Below are 13,805 nucleotides of genomic sequence, written 5' to 3'. Positions count from 1 at the left end.
GGATCTATGGAAAAACTAGTTGCCAAAAATAGAAATTGGGCAAATAAATCTTATTTATTCAAAACATTAATTATAATTTTCTAAGGGCTCTAGTCAGTCCTGTATTGCATCTTAAAGTCATCAGATGTCACCTTTCTAAAACTGACAGTGTAGATTAGTAGAGAAGATACCGGATGAAATACTATTGTACCCTTTTAAACAGTGGTCCATAGTTGTAATATTTTCTACTTTCTTGCTTCCATGGGAAGAGGCAAAAAAAAACAGAAGGAAAAATCCATGCATGTGTTCTGGGTAGACCCTGTGTGCTACTTGCTGTTCACAGGGTTGTTTTCCCATTTTTAGAACAGTCAGCTGCATTTTTTTCTTTTTTTTTTTTTTTAATGAGCATTGTACCCACATCATTACCACAGTCTTAATTTTTTCTTTTTTTTTAGCACAGTGGCTAGTTGTTTTGGCAGCTGTGAGCAGAGGCAAAGATAATCCTGTGTTTCTGGTTGCTCTGTTTTGCCACACAGTTTCCTAAAAGAATTTGCAAGCTTTAACTACACACCAGCCATAGATCTGTGTAGTCCTGCAAACCAGCCACCAGCAGACAGATGCATTCTTCTGCTTTCACCCTCTAATTAAACCAGTTGCATCTACACAGTTTCAGCTGTGCAGAGCCAGAGGAAATGTGATCAGAAACCGGGTGACTTCTGGCAAATTCCACTTTACTCCAGAAAAGGGATTTTGGAAACTTAACAGCAAATGCAAATGTGACCTGAGTTCTGGTGGTTGCTTTGGATTTGTAAGAGGGATGTGTGTGAATGAAAACTTGTGTATGGAAATGATCTTTACAATCATATGTGCAAAACAGAGGAGGCAATAGAGTAAAATTTTGCAAGAGGGGGCATTAATGGCTTCCCTTCTTCCTTTTCCCTTTTCCCTTTTCCCCCCTCCTAGTAGAAGTTGTCATAGAAGGGGACAGCTGGAAATGTGACAGTGTTCGTATCTCAACTGAAGTTGCAACTCTGTAGTTTTAAGTTTTATTTTACTTTTCTTTCTTCAAGGCAGTCTGTAAACTTTCTTAGTGGTTTGTATGGTATTATTTCCACAGATCTTCCCAGAATGGTTGGAAAAATATATTCTTTATTTCTCTTCTATGATTATTTGGCCATAAGTCAAAGGGGAAGTTACAGTAGCTGATCTTAAAGCCATCAGTGCTGTCAGATTTGATGACAGCCCTGTAAACCTGGTCTTTCAAAATTTTGATTTCAATGTTGAAAACTCATTACAAAGAGCTTGAAACTAAGCTTGCTGTCAGCGCATTTCCCCATCTTTCATTTTAGTCTTAAAGGATGGCTGCTTTGTGACTGTAGTTTCTTGGCTAAAATATGATCCACTTCTTTGGCTATATTTTCTAAAGCTTACTTCCCATCCCTATGTCAAGGGTGTATTTATTCGCAGTGTTAATGAAAGTAACTAGCAGTCACTGGAGTTATGTGTTAGGCAAGTATTACTTTGAATTGTTACAGTATACTGTGTGATGCCACTACATTTTCCACCTCTACTGTCCTTTCTTTTTGTGTACTTCTAGCCCAGTGGAAGCCTAAAACATCATTTTTGTTCCTGCAGTGATTGTATATGAATAATTAGAGCCTTTATAGTTAAATATATGGAATCTTACATTAACTGTAAAGTGTTAGCTAGTGGTTACTTCATCTGGTCAGAAAGAATAGGTTGAAACACCTAAATGGACTTCTCAGGGGCATGCAGATTGGTTGACATTTGCTGTCATCTAAAAACTTTCAAAACCCCAGCCCCTGTAGGCTTAATGGGCAGTTTGAAATATAGCAAGAGACAATGCAGTAAGGTGGGGTTTTTTGAGCAACTGAGGTGGGTGAGTAAAACAGGCATCTTATTAAAAAGGAAGTACAGGGGTGCTGCAACTTTAAAAAAAAATCTAATTTTGTGCTGTTTCTTAATGTTCCGTGTATAGAATAAAACATTTTACACTTACCCTCCTCCCTTCAAGTAGTTGTAGTTCAGTGCTTACCTCATCCCTCACTTGAATTAACTTTAGATTTCTTGTTGCTTAGAGTTGGCTTAAAGGACTTCATAAGACTATGCAAAATAAAGTTTTAAATTGACATTACAAAGTACTCTTGCACAACTAAATCCAACATCTGGTTTTTGAATCTGACAAAAGAAACACAAACCCAGCAAACAACTTCCATTGCTTGATTTTCTTTTCCTCCTAGCAGATTGAAAATGTAATAGCACTGGGATTATCTAGAGCCAGGGAATTGAGTTTCAGTGCATTAGAATATTGAATATATTACTCTGCACTGTTGGCAATATTTATGAATTCACAAATCTAAACATTGTCAGGGTTTTAAATGAGTTCTTATAGTCAAATTTTAAAGGAGTAATTTGCCTTTACTGGTGTTTGCAAATACTCTTAATGCCTTGGTCTCCGTTTCTTTTATATATGGGAGGTAGGGGTAGTAGACAAGACTTACATTTTGGAAATAAGAAACACTGTGAAATAGAGCATTAAAGAACAACAGAAAAAGGGATATAAGCAAGCTTAGTTAGGTTTATTGAATATCCCTCTGAGCATTCGTTTGAGCATTCGTAAAGCACAGCTGTTTTAACAGAGACTTGTAGGAAGACCATGTATTGATTCCTATAAGGGTGTATACATTGAGAGAATTATGCTTGGCTGGCATAAGCTAAATGCCTACACTGGTAAAAATTGTTTAGGATTCCTATACTGGTCAGTCAGTCAGAAATGCAGATGAGTTTTTAAAATAAGTTAAATTCTTCTATACAAAAGTTACTTCGTTAGTATTTTACCCTGAAAGAGGGGGAATGGGCAACCACAATTAGGTCACATCACTGCTAAATATTTTTCTCCCCGTCCATTTATTTATCAATTCATAGAGATTAAATTGCTACAGGTATGGTGGAGGGAAAATTACATCTTTTTATGTTTCTCCATATAGCTTTCTCTCTAGGTTTACATATATATAAGTAATATTTACAATAAAGATTATCTTAAAAAATATCATACTGTGAATACATTGAGCCAGTAATGGATCATATTTGGAGATTACTTTGACCCTTCCATATTTGTATGGATAGCGTTGAATTGTCACTTATCAGATAAACCTTAGTATTTTTAGATTATTCAAAAATACTTTTGCGAACCTACTATTCAGTAATGCAAACTGAAATAAATGTCTTTATCTCAAAAGATGACTGGGGGGTTTAACCAAGTTAGATACAGTGTCTGTATTGTTAGTGTTTTAATGTTTATATAACAGCCTAAAGGCAAATTCACTCTTTGTACATACAATTTTTTAAGCCCCCATATAATAAAGAGTCCTTTGAGCTCAACTCTTGACTTCTAGCAAAGTGGAAATTGCATATAAAATGCATGGCCTTCCAATTTTTTTTTGTTCATTTTAACTTTTCCCTACTGTCCTGGGTTTAGCTAATTAATTGCTAAAGGCATCTCAGTGTCTCTCCCCCTAGAAGCTTGAGCTTAGTGAAGGCTGTTTTTTTTTCTCCCCATTCTTTCATGCAGGTCAGCACACAGAATATGAAGATGGGTGGGCTGCCTCGTACAACACCACCCACCCAGAAGCCGCCAAGTCCACCGATGTCAGGAAAAGGAACTATTGGGTAAGTGCAGTTACCAAATCTATAAAAGGTTTTGGTGAACAAGAGGGGGGAAAAAGGGAATATTCTTTCTTTTTCTGTGGTGGGGTTTGGGTATTTTTGTTTGGTTTTGGGTTTGCTTTTGTTTGTTTGTTTGTTTTAACCATTCACAAAGGTCAAGAGGTGTTATGTTCTCGTTCTCTTATACTGATCTTGTCTCATGTATCAGTTACCATGTTTCTGTCAGAAGACAGTGGGCATCATTACTTTCCCAACAGGAACTTCTTTATCATTGCAGAACACTTACAACTACGTGCTTTAGAGTAAAAAATCAGTAACTGTGTGGCTTTGACAGATGGTGCTAAACAACTGGAAAATTAGTATGTGGCACTGTTCATTAATTATTTATGCTGTGTGTGATGAAAGTGCTTTCCTGTTAAGTCTGTGAACTTGACTTTGACCTTAGGAAAATGTGTTATAACTGGGATAAATGCAGTCTGTTGGTATGTTATTATGTATATACGTACAAAGGGTGGTGTTTTATTTTAAAACAAGATATGGATTACTTTTAAAACACGAATGGGATGTGCAACACAGAGTTTATTGTTAGGAAGCTTGAAGTACATGAAGAAATCCTCAATTGTTTTTTCTCACCCTATGAAGTAGATACAGCAGACTTGCAGGAAAACATACTTTTTTCTCATTAGCTCTTATTACTGATTAGTATGTAGCTGTCTTTTAAAGAATGAAAAATCTTTAATTTTGTCTGTATTATTTTAATTTGCTTCTGATATGTGCTTGTCCTTGGCCAGACGTCATTCTCCCTATCGTACATTGGAGCCAGTACGTCCTCCAGTGGTACCAAATGACTACGTGCCTAGCCCAACGCGCAATATGGCTCCCTCACAACAGAGCCCTGTTAGAACTGCTTCTGTGAATCAGAGGAATCGCACATACAGGTATTCAATGTAGTCCTGTAGAGTGTGTGGTTAGTACTGTATAAGCACACAGACAATAAAAGCCATGATAAATACCAAATCCATCTGCACCTTTACAGTGAAACCTGCTAATTTACAATATGGACTTGGGACATCATTTGGCATGAGGAGAATGCACTTGTAATAAAGCCAGAATAGCGAGTCATTTTAAGATTGTTCACTTAATCCCCTAGTCACTTTAATTTTAGTGCCATCACTTAGTTACAGTACTTAGTTACTAAAATTGCGATGTTTTTCAAGTGGGTAGATAGTGATATTTTAAGAAATGCTTTCAGAACTGGGAAAAGACTTTGTACACAACTTGCTTTCTACATGTTGAAGGACTGCACAGTATGTTTATGGTCACATTTTTGTTTGAACGGTCTTTGATGTTTATAGATTGAGTAGCTGAAAAAGAGCACTGTATTTTGAGGCTATTGGTAACAAGCACAGAATAAAGCTGAATTATACTACCAAAGATTATGCAGAAGGCTAGCATTTTCTGTAGGATAGTAAGTTCAGTGATGTGACAGGTCTAAATACTACCCTTGAAATCTTTATACTTGAGGATGGCAAAACAGATGGACTTAAAACAAGAAAATCTGACTTTGACTTCATTGTCTTGAAATTTCCAGATTCTAGTAATCTCATATGAAAGCAGGGTCTGAACAGTCTACATGTTTTATGAGTTACAGGAAACAGGTCTGTCTTTGCTCAGTAGGGTTTAACAATATTGGAATGCTGTGCTGTGGAACAGGGTTGCAAAAATTTTTTCATTTTGGGGCAAGGTCACTAACTGAAAAAACTGTTGTGTTATAGTCAAAAGTGCAGAGTTTTAGGAAAACTAAGCTTTATATAGGTCTGTATCGTCCTTGTTTCTTTTCTCGTTTTCCCTGTTACTTCTCTGAATTAGTAAGGTGCTATATGAGGGGTCTTATGTTTCAGCATGCACAGCAGCATATTCATACCATGGGTTATTTTGGTTTCTTGCAGCAGCAGTGGGAGTAGTGGAGGAAGCCATCCAAGTAGTCGGAGTAGCAGTCGAGAGAACAGTGGAAGTGGAAGTGTGGGTGTTCCAATTGCTGTCCCTACACCATCTCCTCCCAGTGTCTATCCAGGTAAGTGGAAACTTACTGTTCCTGTTTCTGACTCTGCATTAACCTTTATCATTTGCAAGTCTCCTAAACCCTCAGGGAAGTCTCAAAGTTCATTATCCAGAAATGTGTAAGCCTTGAAAATTGCTTGCTATTGAAAGTGTGAGTTTGAATCAAATAATATCTTTTCTGGTAGTGTCTGATGTGCTCCCATGCTTGTTTCATATATATATTAATTTGTTTATCACATCTTTTTTTTTCCTGGCTGCCTACATGTAACTAGGTAGGGCACAACTACTTTTTTAGTAGGCTGGGGGAAACTTCTCCCTTGTCTTTTAAGCAAATACCTGTTTCCTTAATTGGCTGTGCAGATACATATAAGCATGTTTTTAGAAAATTAGATGAAGTGAGAGGCAGGCACAGAGAAAATCTTTAGTACATTAGTGCAAGCCTGAGTTGTCACAAAAAGATACTTGTCAAATGTAATTGCCACAGTCTTTCCAGAAATAGGAAGTGACATTAGTACTCTTCTTCCTTTGCTCAGTCCTTTAAGTGAAGTGCATAGTTGGTTTGCAGCATGATCTGAGATACACGATGCTACTGAAACAAAGAACTGGAGATATTTGGCTTTACTCTTCTCTATAGTAGCTAATTTACGCAAAGCTAAATGCAGCCATGCTGCAGATAGAAGCATAAATACCAAGGTGTAAAGGCGTCTTTCAGAAGTGAATGGCTTTCAGTGAGAAGTTCTGGGTTGTTCCCTTCAGACCTGTAAAGAAGTGGATTTGCTTGACCCTCATTTACCGTCTGCATAGGAATGAGCCTTTCTTTAACAGCTCCACTTTTCTCTCATTTCCTTGTGCATTCTAAAATACTATGCCTCTAATAAAGAGCTAACACTGGATAGTCAGCAGCTTTCTCTAATCCTTGCTAACATATCTCCTTATTAACTCCACCTCTTCCTCCTCTCTTCACGTAGCCCCTGCTGGCTCGGCTGGCACTGCTCCCCTTCCTGCTACCTCTGCTCCTGCCCCTACTCCTCCTGCTCCTGCCCCTTCCTCTGCTGCCCCAGATGCTGCTGCTGCTGCTGCAGGAGCTCAGCCCCTTGCTGATGGCTTCACCTCTCCAACTCCCCCTGCTGTTTCTTCCACACCCTCTACAGGTGAGTGTCTGCTCCAGCTGGTGGGCAGAGGAACCCAGATGTGATCACGATCCAAGGCTTTTCAGAGTTACTTCAGAAGCAGTGACCTTTTTTAAATTATGTTTTAAAATATAACTAGAAAATATCTGCTAATAACCAGCTATAAGGTAATGGCTACAGCAGACAATTCAAGATTTGCTAGTTTTATAAAGACCAATAATTTTTCCTTTATTATTTTACATGTATATAATTAATTATTATAATTTTATTACAGTTTGGATACTGAGACTCTCATAGAATAATTATGTTGGGGGAAGCAGCACTGATAGTTTGGGTCTGATCTCTTTCAGTGGTAGAATAAAAAAAAGTGCATCTAGCAAAGTGTAATTTGTATGACTTGTCTCTTCAGTGCTTTCAAATGACAGGTCTTCTTTCAATGAACTGATAAAAAAGGCAATTTTTTTGTGTTCAGTGTTAGGTGGAATACAGTCTTTTATTATGCACAATAGTGCTAAAGCATTTCATTTTAATACATGGTACATATGGTGTATGTTGCAAATTGGTTTTTTTAATGCTTATGAAATTACCCTACACTTTTTCATTTTCTCATATGCTGAAGTTGCAGCATAACCATAAGACTGTTCTGTATCAGGTTTTGAACAGGGAGTTACCCCTGCATTGTAAATATCTTCTTTAGACAGCAAAATTCATACAGAGCTATCTACGACCTTTGTTACATTGTTATAGTGGAGGCTGATCACAATGGTCTGAATAGGTTTGTGTATTTATTACTGTTGGTGTCTCTTAGAATTTCACCAGGTGTCAGAAGCATTCCTGAAATCCTATTTTGTTTAAGTGCTTTGACACATATAAAATTGGAATATACTTATGCTAGAATCCATGACTTTGACTAGAAGCTTCCATACTGTAATGAATTTTGGTATTAGAAGATGATCCTGTTGTCTAAACTACTTCCATGATTAGATGATGAACTGTGTCATGTGGGCCCTCAGTCAGTTTTCCATTTTTGATGCGCTGTCAGTATTCTACTTAAGCCATAATGCTTCTGTATTTTTAATAAATCAAAATCGAGCAGAAATTAATGTTTTAATGGCTATAAATTCACATTCACAAGCCGTAAGAGAAATTTCAGGTTACTTACTATTTCTAAGATCTTTTCTTGCCCTGTGCTATTAGTGAGGGTGCTTGCATGGCTCCTCTGAAAAAAGTGTTTGAAGAGACTGGATAGTTTACCATCTATTAAGTTGTAGGTTTTGGTTCTTAAGGATCTCTTATGCATCTTTCTTCTCTCCTCACTTCATTCTAATCACCACCAGTTTCTACCAGTGCATTAAGAAACAGGGAGAGAGACACATGGAAAGATGTATTAGGAAAAATGTGAAAAGATATATATATATATATATATTTATATGTATATATATACACACACACGGAGGATTCCTTTGTAGTAACTCCTCTCCTTTGTCTGTAAAAAGTGCATTTTTTGGGATGTATCCATACAAAGCAGGAGGAATGTGAATTTTTGCATTTGTTCTTAGGAGCAAGTAACAGAGCATTTTATTTACTGACCTAGTGGGAAGCTTTGCAAAGGAATCCAAGCAGAATGGAGAAAACAGTGCAGGTTTTTTAAAAAATGCCCATTTCTTTGTTCTGCTGCCCTGTTTACTCCCCTCCATGCAGTTCTCCTCAGCCACAGTGGCCACCCCTTCTCCCCTTGTTTCTTTGCATTTCTTCAGAAATTTATTTCTAGCTAAGTGATGGAGGCAGAATAGGGAGGGTAATAACCCATATGACTATAATAAATCCAGTTTATTACATACAGTGTATAAGGAAAGAACTTTATTTGATCACAGAAGAGAGCTTAATGGTCTTGCTTCATTTATTGCTTGCTTAGAATCAGGATCAATTATTTTGATACAGGAAGTGATTGAAACTGAGAGCATGTTTTTAAGGAGTTGTTTCAATTCACAGCTCCCTGAAAGAAAGGGCCTTTGGGTATGATTTCATTTATTTCATTCTTCAAGGAGTTCCTAACATTCTCTTCTCCCCGCATGGCTCTCTGCATATTTCCTGAATAGCACTAGCATAGTTAGTATTGTGTTTTTCAGTTGTAGAAGGTAACAGCTTTGAATCTTGGAAATGGCATACAGTTAGTTTGTATGTGTATGATGTTTAATTGCTGAACTGTGAAGTGTAACTTTTTTGCAGGTTTATAAATAACTAAATTTGCAAGAAGCTATTAAGATGCGTTGTATAGAATGGATAACTAGGAATTATTTTCTTTCATATTGAAGCTTTGTAACTTAGACATTTCTGTATTTGGATTTTGTGAGCAGTGCTGATTAGAGGCAGTAGGGAGAGCTGGTTTTTGTTTTGCTATTGAGATATTCAGTGTCCTGCCAGCCTTGCAGTTGAACTGGCTGACAGCTCCTAGGATGCAGATGTCTTTAAAAAGACCCAAAAACCTTTCCAAGCGTTTGAGTCTTGAATGCAAATACAAAAAAGGCAGTCATCATTCTTCTCTTTGCTAATACATTTCTCTTTCTAACCTAGGTCACCCAGTTCAGTTCTACAGCATGAACAGGCCTGCGTCTCGACACACCCCCCCAACAATAGGGGGATCTTTGCCATATCGGCGTCCTCCTTCGATCACATCGCAAACAAGCCTTCAGAACCAGATGAATGGAGGGCCATTTTATAACCAGAATCCAAGTAAGAAAGTTTTTCTGCTCTGTTGAATTCAGCACAGAGGTGAATGGAGAGGCCTTCAGGTCTCTGAAATCTTACGTTCTTTTGCCACTGCAGATCTTGCAGTTAGTGTCGGGTGACTTCCAGTACATTGCGGGTAGCCATGCCAAAGCTGCAGTCAAAGTACGGAGTGTTCAGCGTCCATTATGCCAAGCAGTTTAAAACAATACTGGCTTTGTTGCCAAATAAATTACTTTTGATCTCACAGTCGCTATCAGAGAAGCTTAAATCCTTTACTACACCATGTGTCATGTATCTGCTTTGTTGGATGGATGGGTATTTGACATTGCACCAGAACACTGATTCTTCATTGATCAGTCTTTATCTTCTATGCTTTTTCCTTCTGATTAATGGTCAGTTCAAGAAATTGCATTTGTTACACAAAGATAAGCATTAGACACCTTGGAGTCATCATGGTGTTTGGTATGGGATACAAAGGAGCTGTGTTATCTGTTAAGTCTACAGGTGATGTTACTTTAATAGACAGCCTGTCTTAAAAAGCAGGTTGAGATACTAACAAGGAATGGCATGTCTCTGTGGCAGGCATAACACAATTGCTTTTTATCTAAGCAGTCCTTTTCCTGTGCTTCTGAAGTGACATGAAAGTTTCAATACCAGAGTAAGGGAGACTCTTTTTTAACAAAGCTGCAGTGAAAGATGCAGGGAACATACTGAAGGTTCCTTGTTAAGAAATCACCCATTACTAGCAAGATTGTATGTTGACTTGGAAGTACCACAGTGCATTTACGTTTTGTGATGGTGGTTTTTAGTGGCTTGGTTTGGTTTTGTGTGCGTGTGTGTTTATTTGGGTTTTTGTTTGTTTGGGTTTGTTGTTGTTTGTTTGGTTTGGTTTTGTGTTGTGTGTGTGCCTTTGTTTAGTTTTTTTTTTTTTTTAATTGAGCACTGAATTTAGAATTAGGTTAAATGCTGCAATCTGCATTTAAAATATTTGATCATGTTCAAATGTACAGCTTGTGAATTGTCCTGCCATGTTTGTGCATAATATGAGAAGGAAATGGATGGTCCTGTTGGGGACAGAGGGATGGAGGAGGGTATATAACTAAATTGCAGCCCAAGGAAAGATCCTTGCCTTGTCTTGCTCTTTTGAATGCCAGTTCTAAGATAACGTAATTTCCCTGCTTCGTGGTGAGACCTTTTTAATAACTGAAAATATTAAGAAATGCAGACCCTAAATGGTCTCAGCATATGTCTGCCCAAAGCTGCTCTTGCTAGCCACGCCACCTAAAAAGTGTTTTAACTTCTCAGCCTTAAGATACCAGTGTCTAAGCATTGCGGAGTTCAGCACAGGCTGAAAACCCTGTGGGAGAAACTGGGCAAGTACCGAGATGGTGGTTTGCACTATACACTGTGTAGCTGAATTCTTATCAGTCTGAAGCAGTCTAGTAGAAGGTGCTCTTGGGTATTTCTGAATTAGTGTACAGCAGCTGTGTTGATAAACTCTTAATCTACCAATGGTCCACATGGAAAGAAGCTGGGAGGGAGCATTTAAGCTGGCGTTCACATTGTCTTTTGAGACAGCAGAGGTATAATTCTTTTGATGCCCTTTATAAGCAAAGTAATTGTTAATAAAATATTTATTGTATTGGCTCCTAAATGTCAAAACTAGATTAGAGTCACTATATATCATATAGTATGATAGATATGCTATGTATATATGTATATATCGTATAGCATGATATATATATAAATAGGATAGTCCCTGCACTATGCATAGACGGAAGCACAAACCAAGTGAATAAACAAAGAATGATGTCAGCTAGTGTTAGCGTCACCATTTTGATTAAACTGCATAACCCAAACTAATCTAAGGGATTTTTTTTTTCATATTTGCTTGGAAGGCTTGCCTAGAGTGATTTATTTTCTACGTGGAAAGCCTCTTTATTTCTTTTAAAGAAATAGCACATGAACGAAGTATGCTGAAGGGACCCAGGAAATACTAGTCTCGTGTGATAGATAATGAATTATGTGAATCCATATGATGAATAGAGGAAGCATGTTGAAACTAAGCATTTTTATAGCATGTATAATTAAAAAGGCAGGGACTTCAGAGCTGCACAAGGATGCTGAAATCATGAATATTACTGCATTTCAGTAGGATTTCAAATTCAAGTTCCCTTTCCTTCATTGAAAAAATATAAGGCCAAGTTTTTCCTAGCTACTGTGGTTACACTTGAAAGAATAAATACCCTCAGAGGTCACGTCACTCAATTTGGAGAAGCTGTAATTAGAAATCTATTTCAGTTTTTCTCAAGAAACATCAATTAAATGGTGAGGTAACGGAGCTTGCTTTATATGGAAGTACAGGGGTATTTTACAACAAAAAGGATGATTGCTCTGTTGGCTTTTATTTTTGTTTGGGATGTGTAGTTGTGAAAGAAATGTGAATGTGAGTGACAGAAGAAACTCAAAGCACTTCAGATAATAGTTCTACTGAAATACAATAAGCCAACAGAAGAAATTTTGAGACATTAATTTTAAATGCCCTGGAGCTCTTCTCATTTGCCGTGATGACATGAATTGATTTTGAAAAATACTACATCATACCTGGCAGTTTTCTTACTGGCTCTGGGATTGGTCTGAAATTTAGTTTTCTGCAGGCTAAAGAAATGTACTGGTACCTGAAGTGTACACCTTTTTCCTCTCGGTCTTTTGGACATTACTAAATGTTTTGTATGCCACTACTAATAGATTGTTTAGTTGTGCTTTTCCTGAGGCATGCCTTCTAAACAGTACTCTTGTAACTTGCTTAAAGAACATTACTCTCTTACTTTAGCAAAGTGATACTAAACCTACATAAAACTAGGTATCACAGTATCACAGTATGCTAGAGATTGGAAGGGACCTCACAAGATCATCTAGGTAACTACTTTTTAACCTAAAATAGAAAATTGAAACTTTCATTCCTGGCTTAAACCACAGTTCCATGTTGTAACATTGCAACTGGCAAAATCTTCTTTAAGTGTGAATTCACATGTATTGTACCAGGGCCATTCAGAGTGCAGTGGGCTGTTTTGCGTAAAATAACTGCTGCTTTTGATTGGGGTTTTGGCCTACTTTTTGTTGCAGAGTTGTTATATTAATTTTCATTACTAAAGATTGGTAGATGCTGCTACAGAAGTAATCTCTAAAAATACCAGTTTGATCTGAAAGGTGGAGGGTTACAGGGAAAGAATCCTCTTGATTTGTTACTTAGGTCTGTTCATGAAGTGCTGTGTTCCTGTAGCAATAAACTTCAACTTAAGAGAATACTTCAGCATGGATTCTTATGGAAAAGAGCTGGTTGGAAATTTTAAAAACAAGAGACATCTCCTTGAAGTAAGCTTTAGGAATACCCTTAAACCACCTGAGCCATTTTGCTTTGAATGTCAGCCTTTATATGTGAGTCTGGCAGACTGCTGCACTGTCTGAGTGGTGATGACGTCTACTTTCCTGTTTGCTGCTTTGTTGTGTTTCTAACTGAATGCCTCTCTTTTTTTAATTTCTGTGGCAGCATCCCTTGCTCCTCCTCCCCCCTCCATCCTACAGGTAACTCCACAGTTACCGCTAATGGGATTTGTGGCCAGAGTTCAAGAAAACAGTAAGTTTGCTGCTTCCGTGTGCTATGGTTTATTACTGGACATGACTTTTGTTTTGAGTGGATGAAGGATTTGTCTGTATATAGCCAGAATTCTGCCTGCTCTACTGCCTCTGCAAGTTCATCTAAAATTTGAAGGGAGGGAAAAAGAAATAGTTTTCTTGAAGAAACCTGATCCTTCCTTTTCTGAATTTTGTTGTCTCTAGTGTATTTCCACAAGTTCTAACTATTGGTCCCAGTGCAACTACTTGGGATAGGAAGTATTTCTTCAGCCTGCTACCATGGTTCTAGAGACATTTTCATGGTTATACTACTGTTTATTTTCAGTTTCAGATACTCCTCCCCCGCCACCGCCTGTGGATGAGCCAGTGTTTGATGAATCTCCACCTCCACCACCACCTCCAGAGGATTATGAGGAGGAGGAAGCAGCAGTGGTGGAGTACAGTGATCCATATGCTGAGGAGGATCCTCCTTGGGCACCAAGGACCTACTTAGAAAAGGGTATGTTTAGAGCTAGTAGAGATGATAGGGTCATGTTTGCAACAATAATTTTGCATAAGCACCTGCCATCCTGTTTTGGACAT

At 37.8% G+C, this 13,805-nt stretch overlaps 1 protein-coding gene across 20 annotated transcripts in view; it reads left to right on the top strand.

The window, feature by feature from the left end:
* The window catches only part of ABI2 (abl interactor 2), a 63,057-nt gene that overhangs the window by 44,105 nt on the left and 5,147 nt on the right, over positions 1-13,805 (top strand). For 5 of the 20 annotated variants that reach the window (XM_061378766.1, XM_061378687.1, XM_061378704.1 and 2 more), the window contains 7 exons: positions 3,572-3,669; positions 4,458-4,604; positions 5,616-5,740; positions 6,696-6,878; positions 9,432-9,590; positions 13,138-13,224; positions 13,549-13,722. In XM_061378766.1, the coding sequence (XP_061234750.1) occupies positions 3,572-3,669; positions 4,458-4,604; positions 5,616-5,740; positions 6,696-6,878; positions 9,432-9,590; positions 13,138-13,224; positions 13,549-13,722 (973 nt within the window). The remainder of the gene's footprint in view (positions 1-3,571; positions 3,670-4,457; positions 4,605-5,615; positions 5,741-6,695; positions 6,879-9,431; positions 9,591-13,137; positions 13,225-13,548; positions 13,723-13,805) is intronic. The other 15 variants (XM_061378845.1, XM_061378714.1, XM_061378734.1 and 12 more) reach the window with 7 other exon arrangements.

This window comes from Neopsephotus bourkii, unplaced genomic scaffold, assembly GCF_033783945.1.
Source record: "Neopsephotus bourkii isolate Nb327-2 ecotype Australia unplaced genomic scaffold, CSIRO-AGI_Nbou_v1 NB_196, whole genome shotgun sequence".
Lineage (NCBI taxonomy): Eukaryota > Metazoa > Chordata > Aves > Psittaciformes > Psittacidae > Neopsephotus > Neopsephotus bourkii.
This window is presented reverse-complemented; position numbering and strand designations above follow the sequence as displayed.